General features: G+C 38.0%; 1 protein-coding gene across 1 annotated transcript; it reads left to right on the plus strand.

Annotated features, from left to right (window-relative positions):
* The first annotated feature begins 6993 nt into the window (after positions 1-6993).
* LOC102401687 (olfactory receptor 2A2-like) lies at positions 6994-7969 on the plus strand. The gene has a single exon (XM_006071854.2). The coding sequence runs from the start codon at positions 7037-7039 to the stop codon at positions 7967-7969; it is 933 nt and encodes a 310-aa protein (XP_006071916.2). The 5' UTR covers positions 6994-7036.
* The last annotated feature ends 14313 nt before the right edge of the window (positions 7970-22282 follow it).

A 22282-nucleotide genomic window follows, 5' to 3' on the forward strand; every position in this document is an offset into this window, starting at 1 on the left:
ACACCTCTCCTTAACAAATGATGAATCCAGAAGTCTTGTGTAACTTGTCCTTCATTGTCTTTCATTTCTTCCTTTGCTGAGGAACATCTGCTCCTACTGAATCCTGGAAATGTCCTGCCAGGAAGTGAGAACAATGGGGCTCCTTTCTTTGCTGCCCAGTAGGAAGGTGTTTAATAAAGAGCAGGGAGAAATCCTCTAGCTACCTGATAAAGATCCCATTAGTGTTTCTTTTGCAGCAGGGAAGCTGGTAAAGGTTCCATCTAGTTTAACCTGATTTGCTGTCCAGAATTATTCTCCAGTGATGCGTGTCCTCATTTGAGGGAAATCCTGTGTCATCTTTTAGAGTGTGATAACCTGAGTAACGCTGTCATTTATCAGCTTTGGGGGGAAGTTCTAGCTGGTGAAAATATGGTGAAATGTTCCTACTACAATAACATTTTCTCTATTTACATGTCTGCGCACCTGGCAAGTTTTCAGTGAATATTTTTGTCTTACCCCTTCACATTTAAGTCAATTTTTTTAAATGGAGTAAATGAAAATCTATCATTTCTAAATTTTGCCATTAGAAAAAGAAAATTAAAATAATCCATAGTATTTATATTGTTGTAACGAGGCATAGGATTTCTAATACTTTCCTCTAAACTGCATCAACTTGGTTATTTTCATAAATATTTCAGCATTCTGATTTTTAATATTCAAATTACTATTTGTGAAGCTAACAGTTTTCATGTTCATATAATCTGACTTCTGTTTTATAAAAGATGAGAGTTGATGATCTGTTAACAGGAAATTACTGGAAAGGCATTCTAGGCAGCCCTGACCTGAGCTTATAAACCATCAGGGTCCACTGAGGTATGAGGAGTAGGAGCAAAAGATTTCACTTTAGCAACAGGTCAGAGAAAGCAGTGATCACTCTGAAGACACAAAGCAGGATAGGAGATGTCCTAGGACTAATAAAGCCTTCTGATAATCATCCTGCAGGATACTGTTTATTAATGCATTTCATTTTTTTTAACTAGAAAACAATCTCTAAGTACATGTTAAAATTAAGCGTAAAATTAAATATATTAAGTGAATATCCTTTAAGCTATATTCTTATTTTATATATAATGTGACCCATGTATTCTTTTAACTTGTAGTGGAAACATGCCTGAAATATAGATTACATTTTCTAGATATTCAGGCTTTTACAGCTGCACTTAGAAGCTAATATCATATACACAGGAGCTCCATGGAAAGATGAGGAAGAAAGACAGGCATTAGAGAGCATGAGTCTGGGAGCCAGAGAATCAGGCAGTGTTATTAGGGTACTGATGGTGAAAGGCAAAAAGCTGCTGGAGATTTGATTTGTGTGTAAATTTTCAATTTGTGTAGAAGACTAATTGTACATTAAACTGTGTTGCTAGGTCCCTCAGCAGACAGGTCAGGTCAGGAAGGCAGATCAGAACTAACAGTTAAACCAGGAGCCACCATGGAGGCTTTGAAGGCTTCTGCTGACATTAGTAACATTTGATGTTTCTGCTAGCATTCACTGTAACATTAGTACCTAAAACTAATATTTTAGAGACATGCACCAAAATAGAATAAAAACCTTAGAATCATTTTACTAGCTGTCTCACTCAACCTGCTTTAAAACCTGATGCTATCCTATACTATCACTAAAGAGAAACACCTCTGGTCTACTCTCCCTGGCACAAAATACAAATATGTGTCACTCGAAGAGGTTAATAATTCAATTCCTCCAATATGCTGTATTTACTCATTTGATTTTTTATTTATGGCTCTTATTTGAAATCAGTGTCTGATTGTCTATTTGTTTGACCCCAGTGACAGTGACTAAAAATTAGACTTTCCTTCAGTTTGAAGCTTTGAATGGTGAGTCTGTTCCTTGGTAAGTACTCCTGAAAGTGGACTCCATACTCAGTATATAATTGTTTCCATCCTAAACAAGCCTTCTTATTTTTGAAAATCTCTTGAACACATTTCATGTGATAAACAGACAAGAGACTTTAATTCATTTACATAAATTTGTCACATCATTCTTAACACATACTGATGCACTTAACTATTTTTCTCATATTATTTGTGGTGAATAATAGAGCTAATATTGGATAGTATTGCTTAGATTCTATTATATCTAAAGAGAACTGTTTTATAAAATTTCCTCAGGTATGAGATACATAATATAAAGGAGGCTAGTAGACTGAGTTGGAGAAGGCAATGGCAACCCATTCCAGTACTCTTGCCTGGAAAATACCATGGGCGGAGGAGCCTGGTAGGCTGCAAGTCCATGGGGTCGCTAAGAGTCAGACACGACTGAGCAACTTCACTTTCACTTTTCACTTTCATGCATTGGAAGAGGAAATGGCAACCCACTCCAGTGTTCTTGCCTGGAAAATCCATACGTAACACCTTGCCCTCCCACTTCAGAGCACACTGGCCTGATTTCCAAATGCCAGCAGCTGCATTTCCTTGCCTGCAGGTTGCCCAGAAACCAGAGCCACTTTACTATCCCATCACACAGTGAAAAGAAACCCTAATACTTGGTCCATCCACCTCAGAGCTCTCACCCAATAATAGATACTAGTTGGTATATAGATACTCTAGGTCCCTTCTACTCCAAGTGGGTTCACACTGAGATGCATATTCTACACGGGCTTTAAGATTTTTCCATTAGAATCTAATTTCACTTACTCCTATTTTGTCCTCCTGCAGCATCCAAACTTAAGCAGCTGCCTTGATGCGGTTACTTTTCCATTCCTTTGTTAATTGATGTTCATAGATTCAAAATCATAGAACTTACTATGGAATTCAGTGTTGATCACACTATTTTGAAATGTGACTTTGACTCTCATTTTTTTTTCTAAAAAATGACTTTATAAAGAGATACCGGCCAGATTATTCTTATCAAGTGAGGTTCCCCAAACTTAATTTTTCTTGGAATAAGTAAATTAAATCATACATTTCTAAAACTAATTATAAGAACCCCTGCAACATATATCTCTTTGCTCACATGAATTATAAACTCAAGCAAAGAGACAACTCTATGTTTCAACCTTTTTAAATAAGCTAAGATAGATATTTTACTTGGAAGGTAGAAAAAATTAGTATATATATATATATATATAATCTTATAAATCTATGTGAAAATGAAAGTCACTCAGTCATGTCTGGCTCTTTGTGACCCCATGGAGTATACAGTCCTTGGAATTCTCCAGGCCAGAATACTGGAGTGGGTAGCCTTTCTCTTCTCCAAGGGATCTTCCCAACCCAGGGATCAAACCCAGGGCTCCTGCATTCTTTACCAGCTGAGCCACAAGGGAATTAATTTTTATTTTGATATCTTTGGTGACAGAAAATTGACTACCCCTTTACGTTTTAATGGGCTTGTGGATCATTTAGATTATTTTTCATGTGAAGTAAGTTCAAGTAAATATTTGCACAATTGCCATTTGATTAACTATTTTTCATCAGTGATTTGCAGAAAATGTTTTATATTTCAAATATGAGCCCTGAATTTATTGTACCTGTTATGAATAATTCATACTTTCCTGATGATGCCTCTAGATAATAGCAGTTAATTTCTTAGTTTTATCACTCTTTTATGTTGTTTAATATTCCACTCAATTCAAGGTCATAACTATGCTACAAAGCTTATTTCTATCTTTTATATTTAGATCATTACCTACCTATATTGTGATTTTATTTCTACATGTAAATAGACAACTGAGTCAGCATTATTATTGAAAACACCTGTGCCTTTGTCTTGGTTCAGATGTGCTTGTGGGGTGATGGGAATGTGCATTTTGAACTTCTGGTTAATCATGCCATTTCATGAGTCTACTTAATTATCTTTGTCCCAGCAGAACATTGCCTGACTGTAACTTTATAGGTCTCAGTGTTTCATAGAGTAAATCCTTTTACTTCATTCTTCTTTATCATTCCCTTCACTTTTCTTGATCTTTCATATTTTCTCATGAAACTTATAAGAAAGATGATCAATTTCTGCACTTTAACAACCTCCCTTAAATTCTGATTTGGGTTTCATTGAACCTACAGATCAATATGAAGAGATGTGAAATCTTTACAAAATGTTCATTTATTCCATAAAATATTATGCATGTTCCAGAGTTTGGATATTTTCTTTTTGTATATAATAGGTCATCTACAGAGATTTTAACGTTTTCAGTATTCATTAGTGTGTTGTCAGTAAAAACTGAAGTTTATTTTCTGAATTATTTTATTGACATATAGTTTGTTTACAATTATATTAGGTTCAGGTGTGCAACCTGGTAATTCAATATTTTGTATTAATAGATTATCCTTCATTTAAAATTATAAAATATTGACTATGATCTTGTGTTCTACATTGTATCTTCTTTATTCTATGTATTGTAGTTTTGACCTCTAATTTCCTATCCTTATATTGCCCCCCATCCATCTTTTATTTAGAATAATCTTAATGAAGTTTGCATATGGCTGCTGCTGCTGCTGTTGCTAAGTCGCTTCAGTCGTGTCCGACTCTGTGCGACCCCATAGACGGCAGCCCACCAGGCTGCCCCGTCCCTGGGATTCTCCAGGCAAGAACACTGGAGTGGGTTGCCATCTCCTTCTCCAATGCATGAAAGTGAAAAGTGAAAGGGAAGTCGCTCAGTTGTGTCCGACTCTTCGCGACCTCATGGACTGCAGCCTACCAGGCTCCTCCATCTATGGGATTTTCCAGGCAAGAGTGCTGGAGTGGGTTGCCATTGCCTTCTCCATTGCATATGGCTAGAAAGTACTTATTGGTTAGACCTTAAATTTTTAAACTGAAATTTCAGTCTTCATGTCTATAAGCCATCTATTTCAAATTTCAACGCTTTAACTCCCCATTTCAAAAATGTGGGGAATAGTTTTCTTATTATTCTTTCTCATAATTCTTCTCCTATATTAGTTGATTTTGTAAACTCATTTTTACATTGTTAAGATTGCATTATAGTTATTTCTTACTCAGTCTCCCCTAAGCTATCATTTAATCTGGATAATCTTTAGAATTAGAAATTACTGTATTTGATAGAAATATTTGTTTTAACACAAAATATGTTAGAATGAGTACCAATTCCACTGATTAGTGTTGAGGAACTAGCATAAATCTCTCTAGCTCAGTTACAGGATGGCCTGGGTAGAAAATTGTATATACTGACCAATGAAACCTTCATATTTTGAGGTGCTGTTATTTTATTAGCTCTATTAAGAAGGAGAAATTCTATTTTTGGTATCAAAATTTTCTTCCATTTCAGTGCTGTTTAAGAAATTTAATCTACCTTCACTATTATTTTTTTTAACTTTTAGTTGAATTGAAAATGATGGTATTAGAGATGAAGATATAATAAATATAATAAATAGTTTATTCAGACAAAAAATCACCCTAAATAATTAAGATGTTACCATATTCATTTTTCACCATTTAATGTGAAGTAAATGGTGGTAAAGTCTGCCTGTCAATGCAGGAGACTCAGGAGAGGTGGGTTTGATCCCTGGGTTGGGAAGATTCCCTGGAAGGGGCAATGGCAACCCACTCTTACCTGGAAAATCCCATGGATAGAGGAACCCAGTGGGCTGTGGTCTATAGGGTTGCAAAATGTCAGACATGACTGAATGACTGAACGCACATGGTTATAGCAACATTTCATAATATTGGCAACTTAATATTTATAGAAACCCTTCCAAGTGAAATCACATTATAGAAACAGGAGTCCAGGACTGTCCTTCAACTTTGTTCAAGCCATTGTTCCTAAAGGGCAATGACCCTCTGAATTGTTGCCTCCCTTTCATTGATATTTTGCAAAGTTGAAAATGCTACCAAATATTTCTTCAGAATTCCTTCTTAGTTTATTTACTTTCTGGTAAATTTAACTTTTCCATAGAAAATTTCCCTGAAATTTTCAACTTTCATGTAAGCATCACTTCAAAGCAGGTATAAGACATTCTTTTATTTAGCTGTTGCCATTTTCTCAACATATATTTTATGGTCCCTGTCTTTACGCATAATCAAGAACACCCAGATGAAACACTTTGTTTAAATTACATGGAATATTCATAGTATTTTTTGTAAGAGAGCAATTTTCAAATTATTAAATTTTCTAATTGTTAACTTTTTTCTGGTAACCTTGAACTCATGTCCAGATCAACAGACAGAAAGTAGTGATAGAAGATGCTCACATAGAGACTACAGAGATGATTATAGGATAATTTAAGCCAGAAGGAAGAAAGAGCTTAAAAATTATGAACTAATAACCTTATAATAAGGATAATTTGGAAACACCACCTCAGCCAATCAATCCACATTAGTATCACCTATATTGAGATTAATTAGCATCATCTGTATGTGTATTCATTAAAGGTTTTACGATTAGGGACATTTCTTTTCTAACAAAAATTTGAACTTAAAATAAGGGCAATCAATGGAAAAATCATAATTGAGAGACATACAAAACAAGAGCTCATACTCTTCAAAAATATTACTGGCAAGGCCACAAAGAGTAACTATTTCAGATTAGAGGAGATAAAATATTTTATGTGATACTGGATTTGAATCTTTGACCAGAGAGGCTGAAGTCTGTACCTAGAATATGGAATCACTGATGTTGTATCTCCTGACTTTGGTAAAGATAATGAAAATAAATTAGTGAATAACCTTGTTCTGGGAATAATAAACAGCCTAGGGATGTGTTGGCATTATGGTTTCATTTATGTGGTCCACAGAAAATCAACAAAATATATACAGAGTAAAAGAAATGATAAAACAGACATTAAAAATCATAAAATATATATACTACATTTGCTTATATGTTCTGATATTTTCTGAAAATTTGAATTATTTCACAATAAAAAATAAAGAAAAGAAGCACTGAAATAAAAAAAAAAAAATCTCAGAGATATAGCATCAAGCACACAGGCATCCTCCAAATTCACTTCCCATAAGTAACTGATTTTCCTTGCTGTCCAGCTCTGACCTTCCCATCACACTTCAGTCCCTTAGAGACTGCCTTTGGGAATGGAGGGCAACCAATCATGGATCACAGAATTCATCCTGCTGGGCTTCCAGCTCAGTGAAGACATGGAATTGCTCCTCTTTGTTATCTCCATCCTGTTATATACCTTCAACCTGCTGGCAAATGGCACGATCTTGGGACTCATCTTGCTTGACCCCAGACTGCACACCCCCATATACTACTTTCTGTCTCATCTGGCCATCACCGACGTAGCGTATGCTTCCAGTCATTTGCCCAATATGTTGGAAAACCTAGTGAAACACAAGAAAACCATCTCCTATTTCTCATGCACCATGCAGATGGTTTCCTATTTGGCCTTTGCTTCTGTAGAGTGCCTGACTTTGGTGGTCATGTCATATGACCGGTTTGTGGCGATCTGCCTCCCACTGCAGTACACGGTCATCATGAACTGGAGGGTGTGCACGTTCCTGGCCATTGCTTGCTGGGTATGTGGATTTTCCTTGGCCATAGTCCAAGGAAGTCTGTTTCTACGGCTGCCCTTCTGTGGGCCCCAGAAGGTAAACCACTTCTTCTGTGAAATCCGATCTGTCCTCAAAGTGACCTGTGGAGAAACCTGGATCAATGACATTTTCCTCCTTGCAGATGGTGTCTTTATCTTAATTGCTCCCATTTCCCTGGTGCTGGTCTCCTACACGCAAATCCTCAGGGCCATCGTGAAGATTCAGTCAAAGGAGGGCCGCAAGAAAACCTTCTCCACCTGCTCCTCCCACCTCTGTGTGGTTGGGTTCTACTTTGGCATAGTCCTGATGGTGTACATGATCCCTGACGATGATAATCGAGAGGAGCCGCAGAAAATCCTTTTCCTGTTTTACACTTTCTTCAACCCATTACTGAACCCCCTCGTCTACAGTCTAAGGAACGCTCAAGTGAAGGCTGCCTTCCACAGAGTACTGCAGAAAAGGAGGACAGTGTGACGCAGGGCAGATTTATGGTTTAGAAAATTTCCCATGACTTAAGGATGAGAATTCTCAATAACATCGGCAAGATGGCAGAATAGGAACCCCAAGACCCCCTTCCTCCATGGAGATGACAACATGGATCAAATTGCCGTTGTGAGACACCAGACAACACAGAGTTTGCAGCACCCCAGACTAGGACAAAGCCAACAAGAGATACAGTGAAGCTTTTAGGTGAATGTATGGCATTTGACTCACCAGACATCCTTCTCCTCCCTGTTCCAGTGATAGGATCTGGAAAAAATTCCCAACTCCCAGCTCTCCTGCAGGAGAGACAGAGAAAAAGAATGGCCCATGCCTATCCTTTTGAGCTTTTCAGGTGGGGCAGGAAGCCTGCAGGCTTGTTTTCTGTCATGCCTGACTTACAGCACTCGTGGGAATGGCAATTTGGACTCCTTGTTGGGACCACCAAGAAACATTGCAAGCACCAACATTTTACACTTATACAGAGCTTTTTAAATAGTCACAATTCATGTAGATGTGTAGTGTCATCTCATTGCTGTAATGGGAGATTCCCTAATGACATATGATATTGAATGTGTTTGCACGTGCTTCCTTATCATCTGTATATCTTTTCTGGCGAGGTATCTCTTTGTATCTTTCACCCATTATTATGTACTGTAATAAACTTTACTTTTTAGAGCAGTTTTAGAGTCACAGCAGAATTGTGGAAGATACAAATATAGCCAATTTACCCGCTGCCTCTGCACGCACATAACGTCCCCCATATCACTGTCTCTCCACAGAATGGTACCTTTATTATCATTCATCAGCTTGCACTGACACAATATTATCAGCCAAAGTCTATCACTTACATAAGATTTCAATCCTGGTGTTGTATACTCTCTGTGTTTGCACAAGTGTATAATTATGTGTATCCAATACGTGAACTGTGAACTTCCAGATGTTCAAGCTGGTTTTAGAAAAGGCAGAGGAACCAGAGATCAAATTAACAACACATGCTGGATCATCAAAAAAACAAGAGAGTTCCAGAAAAACATCTATTTCTGTTTTATTGACTATACCAAAGCCTTTGACTGTGTGGATCCCAATAAACTGTGGAAAGTTCTGAAAGAGATGGGAATACCAGACTACCTGATCTGCCTCTTGAGAAATTTGTATGCAGGTCAGGAAGCAACAGTTAGAACTGGACATGGAACAACAGACTGGCTCCAAATAGGAAAAGGAGTCCATCAAGGCTGTATATTGTCACCCTGCTTATTTAACTTATATGCAGAGTACATCATGAGAAACGCTGGACTGGAAGAAGCACAAGCTGGAATCAAGATTGCCAGGAGAAATCTCAATAACCTTAGATATGCAGATGACACCACCCTTATGGAAGAAAGTGAAGAGGAACTAAAAAGCCTCTTGATGAAAGTGAAAGAGGAGAGTGAAAAAGTTGGCTTAAAGCTCAACATTCAGAAAATGAAGATCATGGCATCTGGTCCCATCACTTCATGGCAAACAGATGGGGAAACAGTGGAAACAGTGTCAGACTTTATTTTTTTGGGCTCCCAAACCACTGCAGATGGTGATTGCAACCATGAAATTAAAAGACACTTACTCCTTGGAAGGAAAGTTATGACCAACCTAGATAGCATATTCAAAAGCAGAGACATTACTTTGCCAACAAAGGTCCGTGTAGTCAAGGCTCTGGTTTTTCCAGTGGTCATGTATGGATGTGAGAGTTGGACTGTGAAGAAAGCTGAGCACTGAAAAATTGATGCTTTTGAACTGGGTTGCTGGTGAAGACTCCTGAGAGTCCCTTAGACTGCAAGGAGATCCAACCAGTCCATCCTAAAGGAGACCAGTCCTGGGTGTTCGTTGGAAGGACTGATGCTTAAGCTGAAACCCCAATACTTTGGCCACCTCATGAGAAGAGTTGACTCATTGGAAAAGACTCTGATGCTGGGAGGGATTGGGGGCAGTAGGAGAAGGGGACAACAGAGGATGAGATGGCTGGATGGCATCACCGACTCAGTGGACATGAGTTTGGGTAAACTCTGGGAGTTGGTGATGGACAGGGAGGCCTGCTGCTGCTGTCACTTCAGTCGTGTCTGACTCTGTGCGACCCCATAGACAGCAGCCCACTAGGCTTCCCCATCCCTGGGATTCTCCAGGCAAGAACACTGGAATGGGTTGCCATTTCCTTCTCCAGTGCATGAAAGTGAAAGTGAAGTCGCTCAGTCGTGTCCGACTGTTAGCGACCCCATGGACTGCAGCCCACAGGCTCCTCTGTCCATGGGATTTCCCAGACAAGAGTACTGGAGTGGGGTGCCATTGCCTTCTCCGACAGGGAGGCCTGGTGTGCTGCAATTCATGGGGTCGCAAAGAGTCAGACATGACTGAGTGACTGAACTGAACTGAACCATTATATTATCATATAGAGTAGTTTTACCCCCCCTAAAAAATCACCTCTTTCTTCCTCCCTCCTTGCTAATCCCTGCCAACCACTCATCTCTTAGTTGCTTCCATAGTTTTGGCTTTTCTGAATGTCATATGGTTGGAAATATAACGTATGTAATTTTTTCTCACATTGGTTCCCTTCACTCAGTTGTATGGATTTAAGTTTCCTCTGTCTTTTTTTTGCTTGATCATTCATTTTAGCACAAAGTATAATTCTATTGTCTGGATGCACCACGGTTTATCTATTTACCAACTGAAAGACATCTTGATTGCTTCCACATTTAAGGAATTATGAATTTAACTGTTTTCAACATCTCTGTGCAGGTTTTTGTGTGGACATAACTTTTCACATCCTTTGGGTAAATACCAAGCAATGTGTTTAATACATTGTCAAACTGCCTTTCCAAGTGATTGTACCATTTTGCAATGAATGAAAATGAATTCTCCTCACCAGTATATGAAAGTTCCTGTTGATTCACATCCTAGTCAATGTTTGCTGTTATTTCTATTCTGGATTTTAGCCATTCTACTGAGTATAGTTATAGTTCATTGTTTTTGTTTTTTTTTTAATTTGCATTTCCCCAATGACAGATATGTGTTTTTCATATGCTTATTTTCAACCTGTATCTTTTTTTGCATAGGTGCCTATTACGGTTTTCACCTATTTTTAAATTAGTTTGTTTCATTGCTATTATGTTTTGAGGGTTCTTTGTAAATATATATATTGGAATCCAGTCATTTATCCTGTGTGAGCAAAGATCTCTGGTCTGTGGCTTCACTTTTTAAATTTTTCCTAGTGTCTTTCACAGAGCAACAGCTTTTAAATGTAATTAAACATAATTTATCGACTTCTTTCTTTAACAATGAAGATGTTTGATTTTCAGTTCAGGGTTGTCATTTTGTATTTTGGAGGGAGGAAGAGTGGATAGTTCTTCTAAATCTCTTGTGGTTTACCCTGAGGCAAGACTTAACAGTGATTATTGAAAGCAGTAATCATAAGGGCAAGGCTTACAAATAAGTCTCCTACTCTGAAACAGGGCATCTTGACACACTGACTTACGCTTTTACATCACTTATTAGCTTACATGAAATTAGTACTTGAATCCATATCTGGGAACAAAGAAAAAATGAATAAGCAGTCAATTAAAGGAAATTTCTAAGAGCCTAGATTTGCCTATATTTACTGGGAAATAAATCTAAGTGAGAAATAATAGATAGGACTAAATCCCAAGAATCCAGTATGGACAAAAAAAGAAAAAGAAAACAAAACACCAAACAAGTGCTCATTGCCAGTAGGTTCACTGCAAGAAACCACACAAAATATTTTTTCCCTTTGAAAGAAATGCTCCCTGATGGTAATGGGTATAGTTATTTTCTCTGAGATTTGAGGATGTTTTCTCTTTGGTCTTCTGAGTGTGACTATATATGCCCAAGTGATGCTTTAGTTTTACTTATCCTGCCTCTTATTTGCTGGACTGTCTGCGTTCATGGAAACATAACCTTTATCATGCTGGGAAATACTTCAAAGTAGTTCCCTCAAAATGTGCATCTGTGCCATTTTTTAATTTTAAATTTTGTTTTAGTTTTATTGAGACATAGTTGATACAGGACTATATAAAATATAGAGCATGATAATTTGATTTCCATACAAAGTAAATTTTTTATCACAAGTTTAGTAAGCATCCATCATCTCATATATATAAAAAATTAAAGAAACAGAAAAAAATTTTCCTTGTGATGGGAGCTGTTAGAATTTACTCTTCAAACAACTTTCATATATACTATACATTGGTGTTAACTATATTTATTGTATTATACATCACCTCTTTAGTATATATTTATCTTATGACCATAAGTTTGTGGCTTTTGTCTGCCTTCATCCAATTGTCCCAGTCCCCTCCCCCATATGTAGTGGCTAATAACTTGATCTCTTATCCTATGAGTTTGGTTGGTTGGTTGTTACTGAAGTATAATTGACCTATGTACTCAGTTGTGTCCGGCCCTTTGCCACCCCAGGGACTGTAGCTGCCAGGCTCTGCCCATGAAATTTTCCAGGCCAGAATGCTGGAGTGAGTTGCTATTTCCTACTCTATGGGATCTTCCCAACCCCGGGTTCAAACCCACAACTCTTACGTCTCCTGCATTGGCAGGCAGATTCCTCTCCACTACCAGATTCCCAGGGCACTACCTGGGAAGCCCTAACTGACTTGTAACCCTGTGTTGGTTCATGCTGCAGAATGTAGTGATTTGCTATTTCTATACATTTCAAAATGTTCACCAGCATAAGTCTACTTGTACTTTATCACTATACAGAGTTGATACTTGTTGATTAAATTCTCCACACTGTACATTTCATGCCATGACTCATTTATTTTGCCTTAATTCCCTTCATAACCTATTACTTTCTCTTCCCTACTCTCTGGCACTCACCTGTTGTTCTCTTTATCTATATCTCTGTTTCTGTTTTATAATATTTGTTCATTTGTTTTGGTTTTTAAGTCCCATATATAAATAAAAACATACAATATTCATCCTTCTCTGTCTGATGTATTTCATTTAGCATAATGGCTCTAGTTCCATCCATGTTATCAAATATGGCAAGTTTTCATCCTTTCTTATAGCTGAGTAATATTCAATTGCATATACCACAGTGTCTCCATTTATTCACCTATCGATAGGCACTTACGTTGCTTCCGTAACTTGGCTATTGTAAATAATGCTGCTGTGAGCATTAGGGTGCATGTGTTTTTTATTATTTTTAGTGTTTTTTGTTTTCTTTGGATAAATACCCAGGGTTTTAATTGCTGGATTATCTGATAGTTTTATTTTCAATGTTTTGAAAAGTCTCCCCATTCTTTTCCATAGTTTGATGTATTCCCATTTATTTAGTTTGTTTTTGCTTCCATCGTCTGAGGGGATATACACAAAAAAGAACATTAGGATCAGTGTCAAAGAAAATACTGGGTATGTTTCATTCTAGAAGCTTTTTTTCTTTTTTAAACTGAAGTATCAGTTCAGTTCAGTTCAGTCGCTCAGTCTTGTCTGACTCTTTGCGACCCCATGAATCGCAGCACACCAGGCCTACCTGTCCATCACCAACTCCCGGAGTTCACCCAAACTCCTGTGCATCGAGTCAGTGATGCCATCCAGCCATCTTATCCTCTGTCGTCCCCTTCTCCTCCTGCCCCCAATCCCTCCCAGCATCAGGGTCATTTCCAATGAGTCAACTCTTCCCATGAGGTGGCCAAAGTATTGGAGTTTCAGCTTAAGCAGCAGTCCTTCCAATGAACACCCAGGACTGGTCTCCTTTAGGATGGACTGGTTGGATTTCTTGACAGTCCTTGGACTACCAAGAGTCTTCTCCAATACCACAGTTCAAAAGCATCAATTCTTTGGCGCTCAGCTTTCTTCACAGTCCAACTCTCACATCCATACATGACCACTGGAAAACCCATAGCCTTGACTAGACGGACCTTTGTTGGCAAAGTAATGTCTCTGTTTTTAATATGCTATCTAGGTTGATCATAACTGAAGTATAGTTGATTACAATATTGGTTTCAGGTGTACAGCTTAATGATTTAATATTCAGATTATATCCCATTAACAGTTATTACAATATAATGGCTCTAATTACCCATGCTATACAATATATCCTTGTTGCTTATGTATTTTATATAAAGCAGTTTATATCTCTTAATCGCCCCTCCCCTCTCCCTTCTTCCCATTAATAATGAGTAGTTTTTCTGTATCAGTGTTTCTTTTGTGTATATATATATATAGTGTATTAGTTTTGGATTTCACATATAAGTGATAATGTAAAGTATTGTATTTGTCTAATTTATTTAACTCAGCACCATATTCTCTAGGTCCATCCATGATGCTATAAATGGCAACATTTCATTCTTTGTGTCATATTCCACTGTGTGTATATATATATGTGTGTGTGTGTGTGTATACATATATAGGGCTTCCCTGATAGCTCAGTTGATAACAAATCCACTGGCAGTGCAGGAGACCCCAGTTTGATTCCTGGGTTGGCAAGATATGCTGGAGAAGGGATATGCTATCCACTACAGTATTCTTGGGCTTCCCTTGTGGCTCAGCTGGTAAAGAATCCCTGCAATGCATGAGAACTGGTTTAGATTCCTGGGTTGGGAAGAGCCCCTGGAGAAGGGAAAGGCTACCAACTCCAGTATTCTGGCCTGGAGAATTCCATGGACTATATAGTCCATGGGGTCGCAAAGAGTCAGACATGACTGAGAGACTTTCACCATAACCATATATGTATGTGTTTATGTGTATGTGTGTATATATATATATATATATATATATATATATATATATATATAGGCTTCCCAGGTGGCTCAGTGGTAAAGAATCTGTTTGCCAATGCAAGAGATGTGGGTTTGATTCCTGCATTGGAAAGATCCCCTGTGAAAGGAAATGGCAGCCTACTCCAGTATTCTTGCCTGGGAAATCCCATGAACAGAGAAGCCTGGTGGGCTACAGTCCATGGGGTCACAAAAGAGTTGTGTTGTTATTTGTTTTGTTATTGTTTTCACCACTTCCTCACCATTTTGCCTGGAAGGCCCAGAAAGACTTAGTGAATACTTAACTTAGCAACTAAAACTATATATATATATATATATATATATATATATATATATATATATATATAAAATACCTTCTTGTTCTTAGTGATGTTGAGCATGTTTTCATATACCTGTTAGCCATCTGTACGTCTTCTTTGGGAAAATGCCTTTGAGGTCTTCTGCCCATTTCTGTTTTCTTTTCAGCTGCAGCTTGCAGGGCCTTAGTTCCCCAACCAGGAATTAAACCCAGGCCACCTGCAGTGGAAACACAGAGTTCTAAGCCTTGGGGAATTCCCACTGTCCTTTTCTTGATTGGATTGTTTGTTTTATTCATATTTACTTATGTGAGCTGTTCATATTTTGGTTATTAACCCATGTCAGTCATGATGTCTGCAAAATTTTCTCCCATTTAATATATTTGTTTGTTTTTTTTTCCGTTTTATCCTTTATCCCTTTTCTGTGCAGAAGCTTTTAAGTTTAAATCTCATTCATTTATTTTTGCTTTTATTTCCTTTGTATTAGGAGACAGATCCAAAAAAAAATTGCTATGATTTATGTCAGAGATAATCCTGCCTATATTCTCTTCTAGGAGTTTTATATTTTCAGGTCTTGCATTTAATTGCTTGAGACATTTAAAGCTATTTTTGTACATGGTGTGAGAGAGTAGTACAGTGTGACTCTTTTGTGTGTAGCTGTCCAGCTTGATGTAGGGCTCAGATCCTTGCTTCTTAGGGAGAAATTCTGCAATTGTAATGGTCATCTCACTTGTGGGTCACCCACACAGGGGTATAAGTCTTGATTCTACTTAGATCCTCCTACCTGTCTTGTTGTGGTTCCTTCTTTTTCGTTTTAGTTTTACAAGATCATTCCTACCATTCTTCTGATCTTTCTCATCAATAATACCTCTGTAAACGCTTAAAAATTTTGGTGTGCCTATGGGAAGGAATGAACTCTGAGTTTTCCAGGATCCTGTACCTTCTTGACTACCTTTTTCCCTTTTTATTTGACTTTTCTTTTGAGTGTATGGCTAGCTTTTTTTAACCGTGTTCCCATGGATCTTTCAGACTCTACTCCACTTTCTAAATTGTTTTTCTTTTAATACTTTGACTTGAATGTTTTTTGTTGATCTCCATTTAGATTCATTGATCTTGTTCTTGACAGTGTCTGCTGCTGCTGCTAAGTCACTTCAGTCGTGTCCGACTCTGTGTGACCCCATAAACGGCAGCCACCAGGCTCCCCATCCCTGGGATTCTCCAGGCAAGAACACTGGAGTGGGTTGCCATTTCCTTCTCCAGTGCATGAAAGTGAAATTGAAAGTGAAGTCGCTCCGTCGTGTCCGACTCTTAGCAACCCCATGGACTGCAGCCTACCAGGCTCCTCCATCCATGGGATTTTCCAGGCAAGAGTACTGGAGTGGGGTGCCATTGACAGTGTCTAGTCTGCTATTAAATCTGCACAATGTTTCAATTTCACCTATTATTATTTGCTCACATATTATATCTGATTATTTTTGAGGATTCTGATTCTTCATTTAAATATTAGCTTTTAAATTTTGTGTAACTTTGTTCCTATTCTCTTTGATATAAATGACAGTTGTTTTGAAGCCTTGTAGCTTCAGTGTCTGTGGTATGTCTGAGATCTCTTCTATTGGCTCTTTTATCTCTTGATTATTGATAAATTTTTCTTTCTTTTTAATATTTGGAATAATAAATTACAAAGACTATAGACATTTTATCATATATTAAGGTTAATGAGACTTTGCTTTTCCCCTATAAAGGCAATTAAACTTGTTGAAAATCATATTGTTCTTTTAGGGCTTGGTTTTAGATTTGTTAAAGCATGTGTGTTTCAATTACATTTTTGTAAGTTAGAACCTGGGCAATGCCCAAGAAAACATCTCACACATATTTTTGGGAAATCCTCTTCTACCTATACTTTTTTCTATAATCTCATCCCCTAAATCCTCTCTTTTTTATTTGCCAATAACTCCAGTCTCTATGGAGAAGGCAATGGCAACCCACTCCATTACTCTTGCCTGGAAAATCCCATGGACAGAGGAGCCTGGTAGGCTGCAGTCCATGGGGTTGCTAAGAGTCGGACACGAGGGAGCGACTTCACTTTCAATTTCACTTTCATGCACTGGAGAAGGAAATGGCAACCCACTCCAGTGTTCTTGCCTGGAGAATCCCAGGGATGGGGGAGCTGTCTATGGAGTTGCACAGAGTCGGACACGACTGAAGCGACTTAGCAGCAGCAGCAGCCAATCTCTATTGGAAATTTTGGTTCATTTTCTTGAGCACTGTTTGGAAAATACCTGTTGGAAGAAAGTCTATGTGAATGTGAGGTTTACTTGTACTTCCCTTTAAACAAGTTTTACAGCCTTGTCCTATCTATCTACTTGTAAAATACACTCATTCAAAGCCTAAACTCTTCTGATTCCATTAACAACTTGACCTTTCAAACTCTTCTGATTCCATTAACAACTTGACCTTTCTCCACAAATCATTAAGAGTTGTTGGAAAATCCTGTCTCCTGAAAATGTAAATGTTGAAGCTCTAACCATGAGTACCTCAGAATGTGGCTGTATTTAAGATTTCATATTTAAAATATCAGTAACTTTTATGCAGAGTACATCATGAGAAACGCTGGGCTGGTAGAAGCACAAGCTGGAATCAAGGTTGCCGGGAGAAATATCAATAACCTCAGATATGCAGATGACACTGCCCTTATGGCAGAAAGTGAAGAGGAACTAAAAAGCCTCTTGATGAAAGTGAAAGAGGAGAGTGAAAAAGTTGGCTTAAAGCTCAACATTCAGAAAACTAAGATCTTGGCATCTGGTCCTATCACTTCATGGGAAATAGATGGGGAAACAGTGGAAAGAGTGTCAGACTTTATTTTTGGGGGGCTCCAAAATCACTGCAGATGGTGATTGCAGCCATGAAATTAAAAGACACTTACTCCTTGGAAGTAACGTTATGACCAACCTAGATAGCATATTAAAAAGCAGAGATATTACTTTGCCAACAAAGGTCTGTTTAGTCAAGGCTATGGTTTTTCCAGTGGTCATGTATGGATGTGAGAGTTGGATTGGAAGAAAGCTGAGCACCGAAGAATTGATGCTTTTGAATTGTGGTGTTGGAGAAGACTCTTGAGAGTCCCTTGGACTGCAAGGAGATCCAGCCAGTCCATTCTGAAGGAGATCAGCCCTGGGAGTTCTTTGGAAGGAATGATGCTAAAGCTGAAACTCCAGTACTTTGGCCACCTCATGCGAAGAATTGACTCATTGGAAAAGACAGGAGGAGAAGGGGATGACAGAGGATGAGATGGCTGGATGGCATCACCGGCTCAATGGACATGAGTTTGGGTGAGCTCCAGGAGTTGGTGATGGACAGGGAGGCCTGGTGTGCTGCAATTCATGGGGTTGCAAAGAGTCAGACACGACTGAGCGACCGAACTGAACTGAACTGAAGTTAAAATAAGGTCATTGGGTTAAGCACAATATGATTTGACTGAACTCCTCATAGAAGAGGTGATCAGGATACAGACATATACAGAAGGAAAACCAGGTAAAGTCACAATGAAAAGGCTGCCATCCACAAGCCCAAGAGAGACTTTAGAAGGAACCAGTGCATTAAATCCTTGATCCTGGATGTCTAGATACTAGGAGAGTAAGAAAGTATATTTTGTTTGTTGAAGCCATGGAGTCTGTGGTAGTTTGATATATATCCCCAAGAAAATTGACACTTTAGTTTAGGGTTATGAGAAATAATCAAATAAATGTCAGTTAGCCAAGTGCCAAGCAATGCCATGTGGAAGTCAGTTATCAAATAAATTGTTTACAAATATATTGAAAGAGTCTCCACCATGAAGTATAATTTTTTTAAGTTTGAAACCAGACTTCTTTTTCTTAATTATAAGTCTTAAAAATGAGGCCTTCTAGAAAATTAAATCATAATTTGAATAGGACACACAAAAAATTCCAATTTAGCTCTAAGTCATAATAATAATATCTAAATTCCTTATTAGGTTACCCATGCCTGCATTTCTCTGAGATCATCTCAAAGGAGCACATAATCAAATTTTACCTTAAAAATTAATTAAAATCACAGGGAAATAAATACTATTTTGTGGACAAAATGTGTGTGTGTATATGTATTCTTAAATTCACAGACCAAGATAAGGATGAGAGATTGATTCAAAAAAGCAAAAAGGCATCTCCTGTGTGCTAAGTCTTCCTCAGTTAGTCGTAAACACTGACAATGGAACAGTGCTGTGCAATTTGGCCTGAAATGGAAGACGGCAAGAGGACCACAGAACCTGCTTCTCAGGCTCCTAGACAGGCAGGAGTTTGTCATATGAAAATCTATAAAAGATTCTTGAAATTAATCTAAGTTCATGTATTTTGAAGACCAGTTATGTTATCTCTGCATAGACAGAAAATATACTTATCATTAAAAAGAAAAGTACTGGTCAGTAGGAATAAATGAATAAAGACTTCTAACATTTCTCTACTCCAAATGAATAAAGACTTCTAACATTTCTCTACTCCAAATGAATAAAGACTTCTAACACTTCTCTACTCCAGAAAAGCCCCCTGGACACTGGCAAAATTTTTCAAAATCACCTTTTCAAAACCCAGAGTTGAAAGCTTGCAAAAATCTCAGTGTTCATCCAGGAAAGACTGCTGATGTTGTTAAGAACAGTGAGGTCTGCAGGGTTTTAACTTATCCTGTTGCCATCACCATCGTTCCAGCTCCATGGTACCCTGGAAAACAAACAGCCCTGCAACCACGGTGAGAACCAGCATCCTTACAGTCTTTGGAAGGAGTAGCCAAGGTCGAAGGATCAAAAAACATTAAGATTTGATCCTAAGCAGACCATAGATCCTGTACTCAAACGCTAATAAAAATTTTGTAATCATGACTAAATTTTATTGTCACCATCTGAGACTAGAATGATCATTTTAGGTGTAATTAGCAATAAAAATATATCTAAATAGACAAAAATCACCAAATACAGTTAGGATAAAAAAACATAAAGATAAGTTTAAGTATATAAAAGTACATTTAAAAAAATATATATATATACTTTATAATGTTATCTGTTATATCCCAGGCACCCTCTTGACATGAGAGAATAATGCATGAGAGAAAAGCTTGTAGTGGTTTTAAGGCATTGGGATTACTCTACAAGACAGGAAATCAAAGGATGTGCTGATTCATTGTGATGTGCAGAAAGCATTTATTCTGGACCACTGCATTTTGGGAAGAGGACTGGCTTTCACTATTTATGTGCTATCGGCATAAGAAATGTGTTGAAATCCCTGGGGTTCACAAGGTCCTATACAAAGTGAATAGATACAAAGAACAAACTCTGAAGAACACCAGTGTTATTAGATATGAGGAAGGAAATGAGGAATGAGCAAGGAGACTGAGAAGGAGCAATAAGAAAAATAGAAAGACTGAGGAGCATAGTATCATATTAGTAGGGTGAAGAAACCTTTCAAGGAGAGACAGGAATCAACAGTATCAAAAGCCTGGCAGGACGAGTTGGATGACAACTGAGAACAATCATTGGATCTAGAAAATACATAATTGGTATATTTCAAATAAATCCAGTATTCTGGCTGAGTAGACAAGATAGGAGGAGAAACTTTAGAGACAGAAATTGCTGGAGAGAAACTCTTGAGTAGGCAAGAGAGGTGGGATTCAGGGCATGAGTTGCAGACTGGCAATGGTTAGTGGGAAACTCTTTAACTTCATAGTAAGAGCAGAGAAATTGAGATAAATGGACAAATTCATTAACTCAGTTGATGTGTTAGTACTGTACAAATTCCCATCTGATTGCTTCCATGTTCTCAATAGCTGAGACAATGTGTGGAAGTATTTATGGAAGGTTTAAAGAAAGAGAAAATAAGAAAAAAATCACTTGAGAGAAGGGTAAGGAAATATAGTATGATTTCTGGGAGTCTCAAAATATTTTGTCCACCTAATATGAAGAGCTGACTTACTGGAAATTCAGACCCTGATACTAGGAAAGATTGAGGGCATGAGGAGAAGGGGATGACAGAGGATGAGACAGTTGGATGGCATCACTGACTCAATCATGAGTCTGAGCAAATTCTGGGAGATGGTGAAAGACAGGGAAGCCTGGTGTGCTGCAGTCCGTGGGGTCACAAAGAGCTGGACATGACTGAACGACAACAAGGGCTAAAGTGACCTATATAGTCATGATTGTAAGCTACCTGAGACATCAAGTTTGTGTGTTTTCCTATGGATCTGTGGGTTCAGGCAAAGCCATCCATTGTCTAAATTCAGTGCCTATAATACGGAGATCACAATGATCTCTCTAAATATAGGATATACCTTTAAGGGAAAAAAAATTTTTTTTGAACAAATGTTGAAGAAATAACTTAAATCAAGAAAGCATTTAGGCAATAGGATTCAGTCTACATGAGCTTCCAAGTAATGATTAACATGTGCAATGAAAAATTTGGTTATTGGTACACATTAGCACTTTTCAGCAGACAGAGATCATTCATTCCATTAGAAAGATACAGCCCTTTGAGAGGCTGCACTAACAAGCTCCATGGGGATTGCATTTATTAAATCATGAAAATTTTCAAAAGTAGGATATGGAGACAGGAACAATTTGAAGATCAAATTCATGATACTTTCATATCCTTAGGGATTGTGCTCCGGGACTTAATCAATAAATTATGACTTACATGTAAAATTTTTATACCCAACCCTCTTAAGTAAAGACATCTCTGGCAGTCTTTCTGAGTTCTTTCTTCTCGGCATAAGCAGGTACATATACTACACACACACACACACACACACACACACACGGATAACAAAGCTGGAGGCCAAGAGGGGAGGGAAAAGTTTTGCACTGCTTTGTAGGAAAGATGGAGAATGCTGAAGGCCCTTAATAATTTGTTCCCTGGGCCCCACAGGAATGTCTCTGGGGAATAGATTGGTCTTAGGTGATCAGACTCTAAAATCCTCACATCTAGAGGCTCCTGAATCCTGTCCTTCCGTCAGGACAGAAAAGGTGTCTGGGACTCATTATCCACTGCACTGGCTCCAGGGAGCAAGTGACTCAGCTCCAGCCATTCCCCATCTCTGTGAGTTTTCCTCTACATTCAAGCCCAATTTGAGAAAAATACCAGAAGTATACCAAACCCCCTGTTTGAACCAACTGTTATTTTTATACTGGTTAATTTTTTTTTTTTTTTTTTAACAGAAGAGCAAGACAGAAGGCTGGC

Source organism: Bubalus bubalis, chromosome 8 (genome assembly GCF_019923935.1).
Source record: "Bubalus bubalis isolate 160015118507 breed Murrah chromosome 8, NDDB_SH_1, whole genome shotgun sequence".
In the NCBI taxonomy this organism is placed as follows: domain Eukaryota; kingdom Metazoa; phylum Chordata; class Mammalia; order Artiodactyla; family Bovidae; genus Bubalus; species Bubalus bubalis.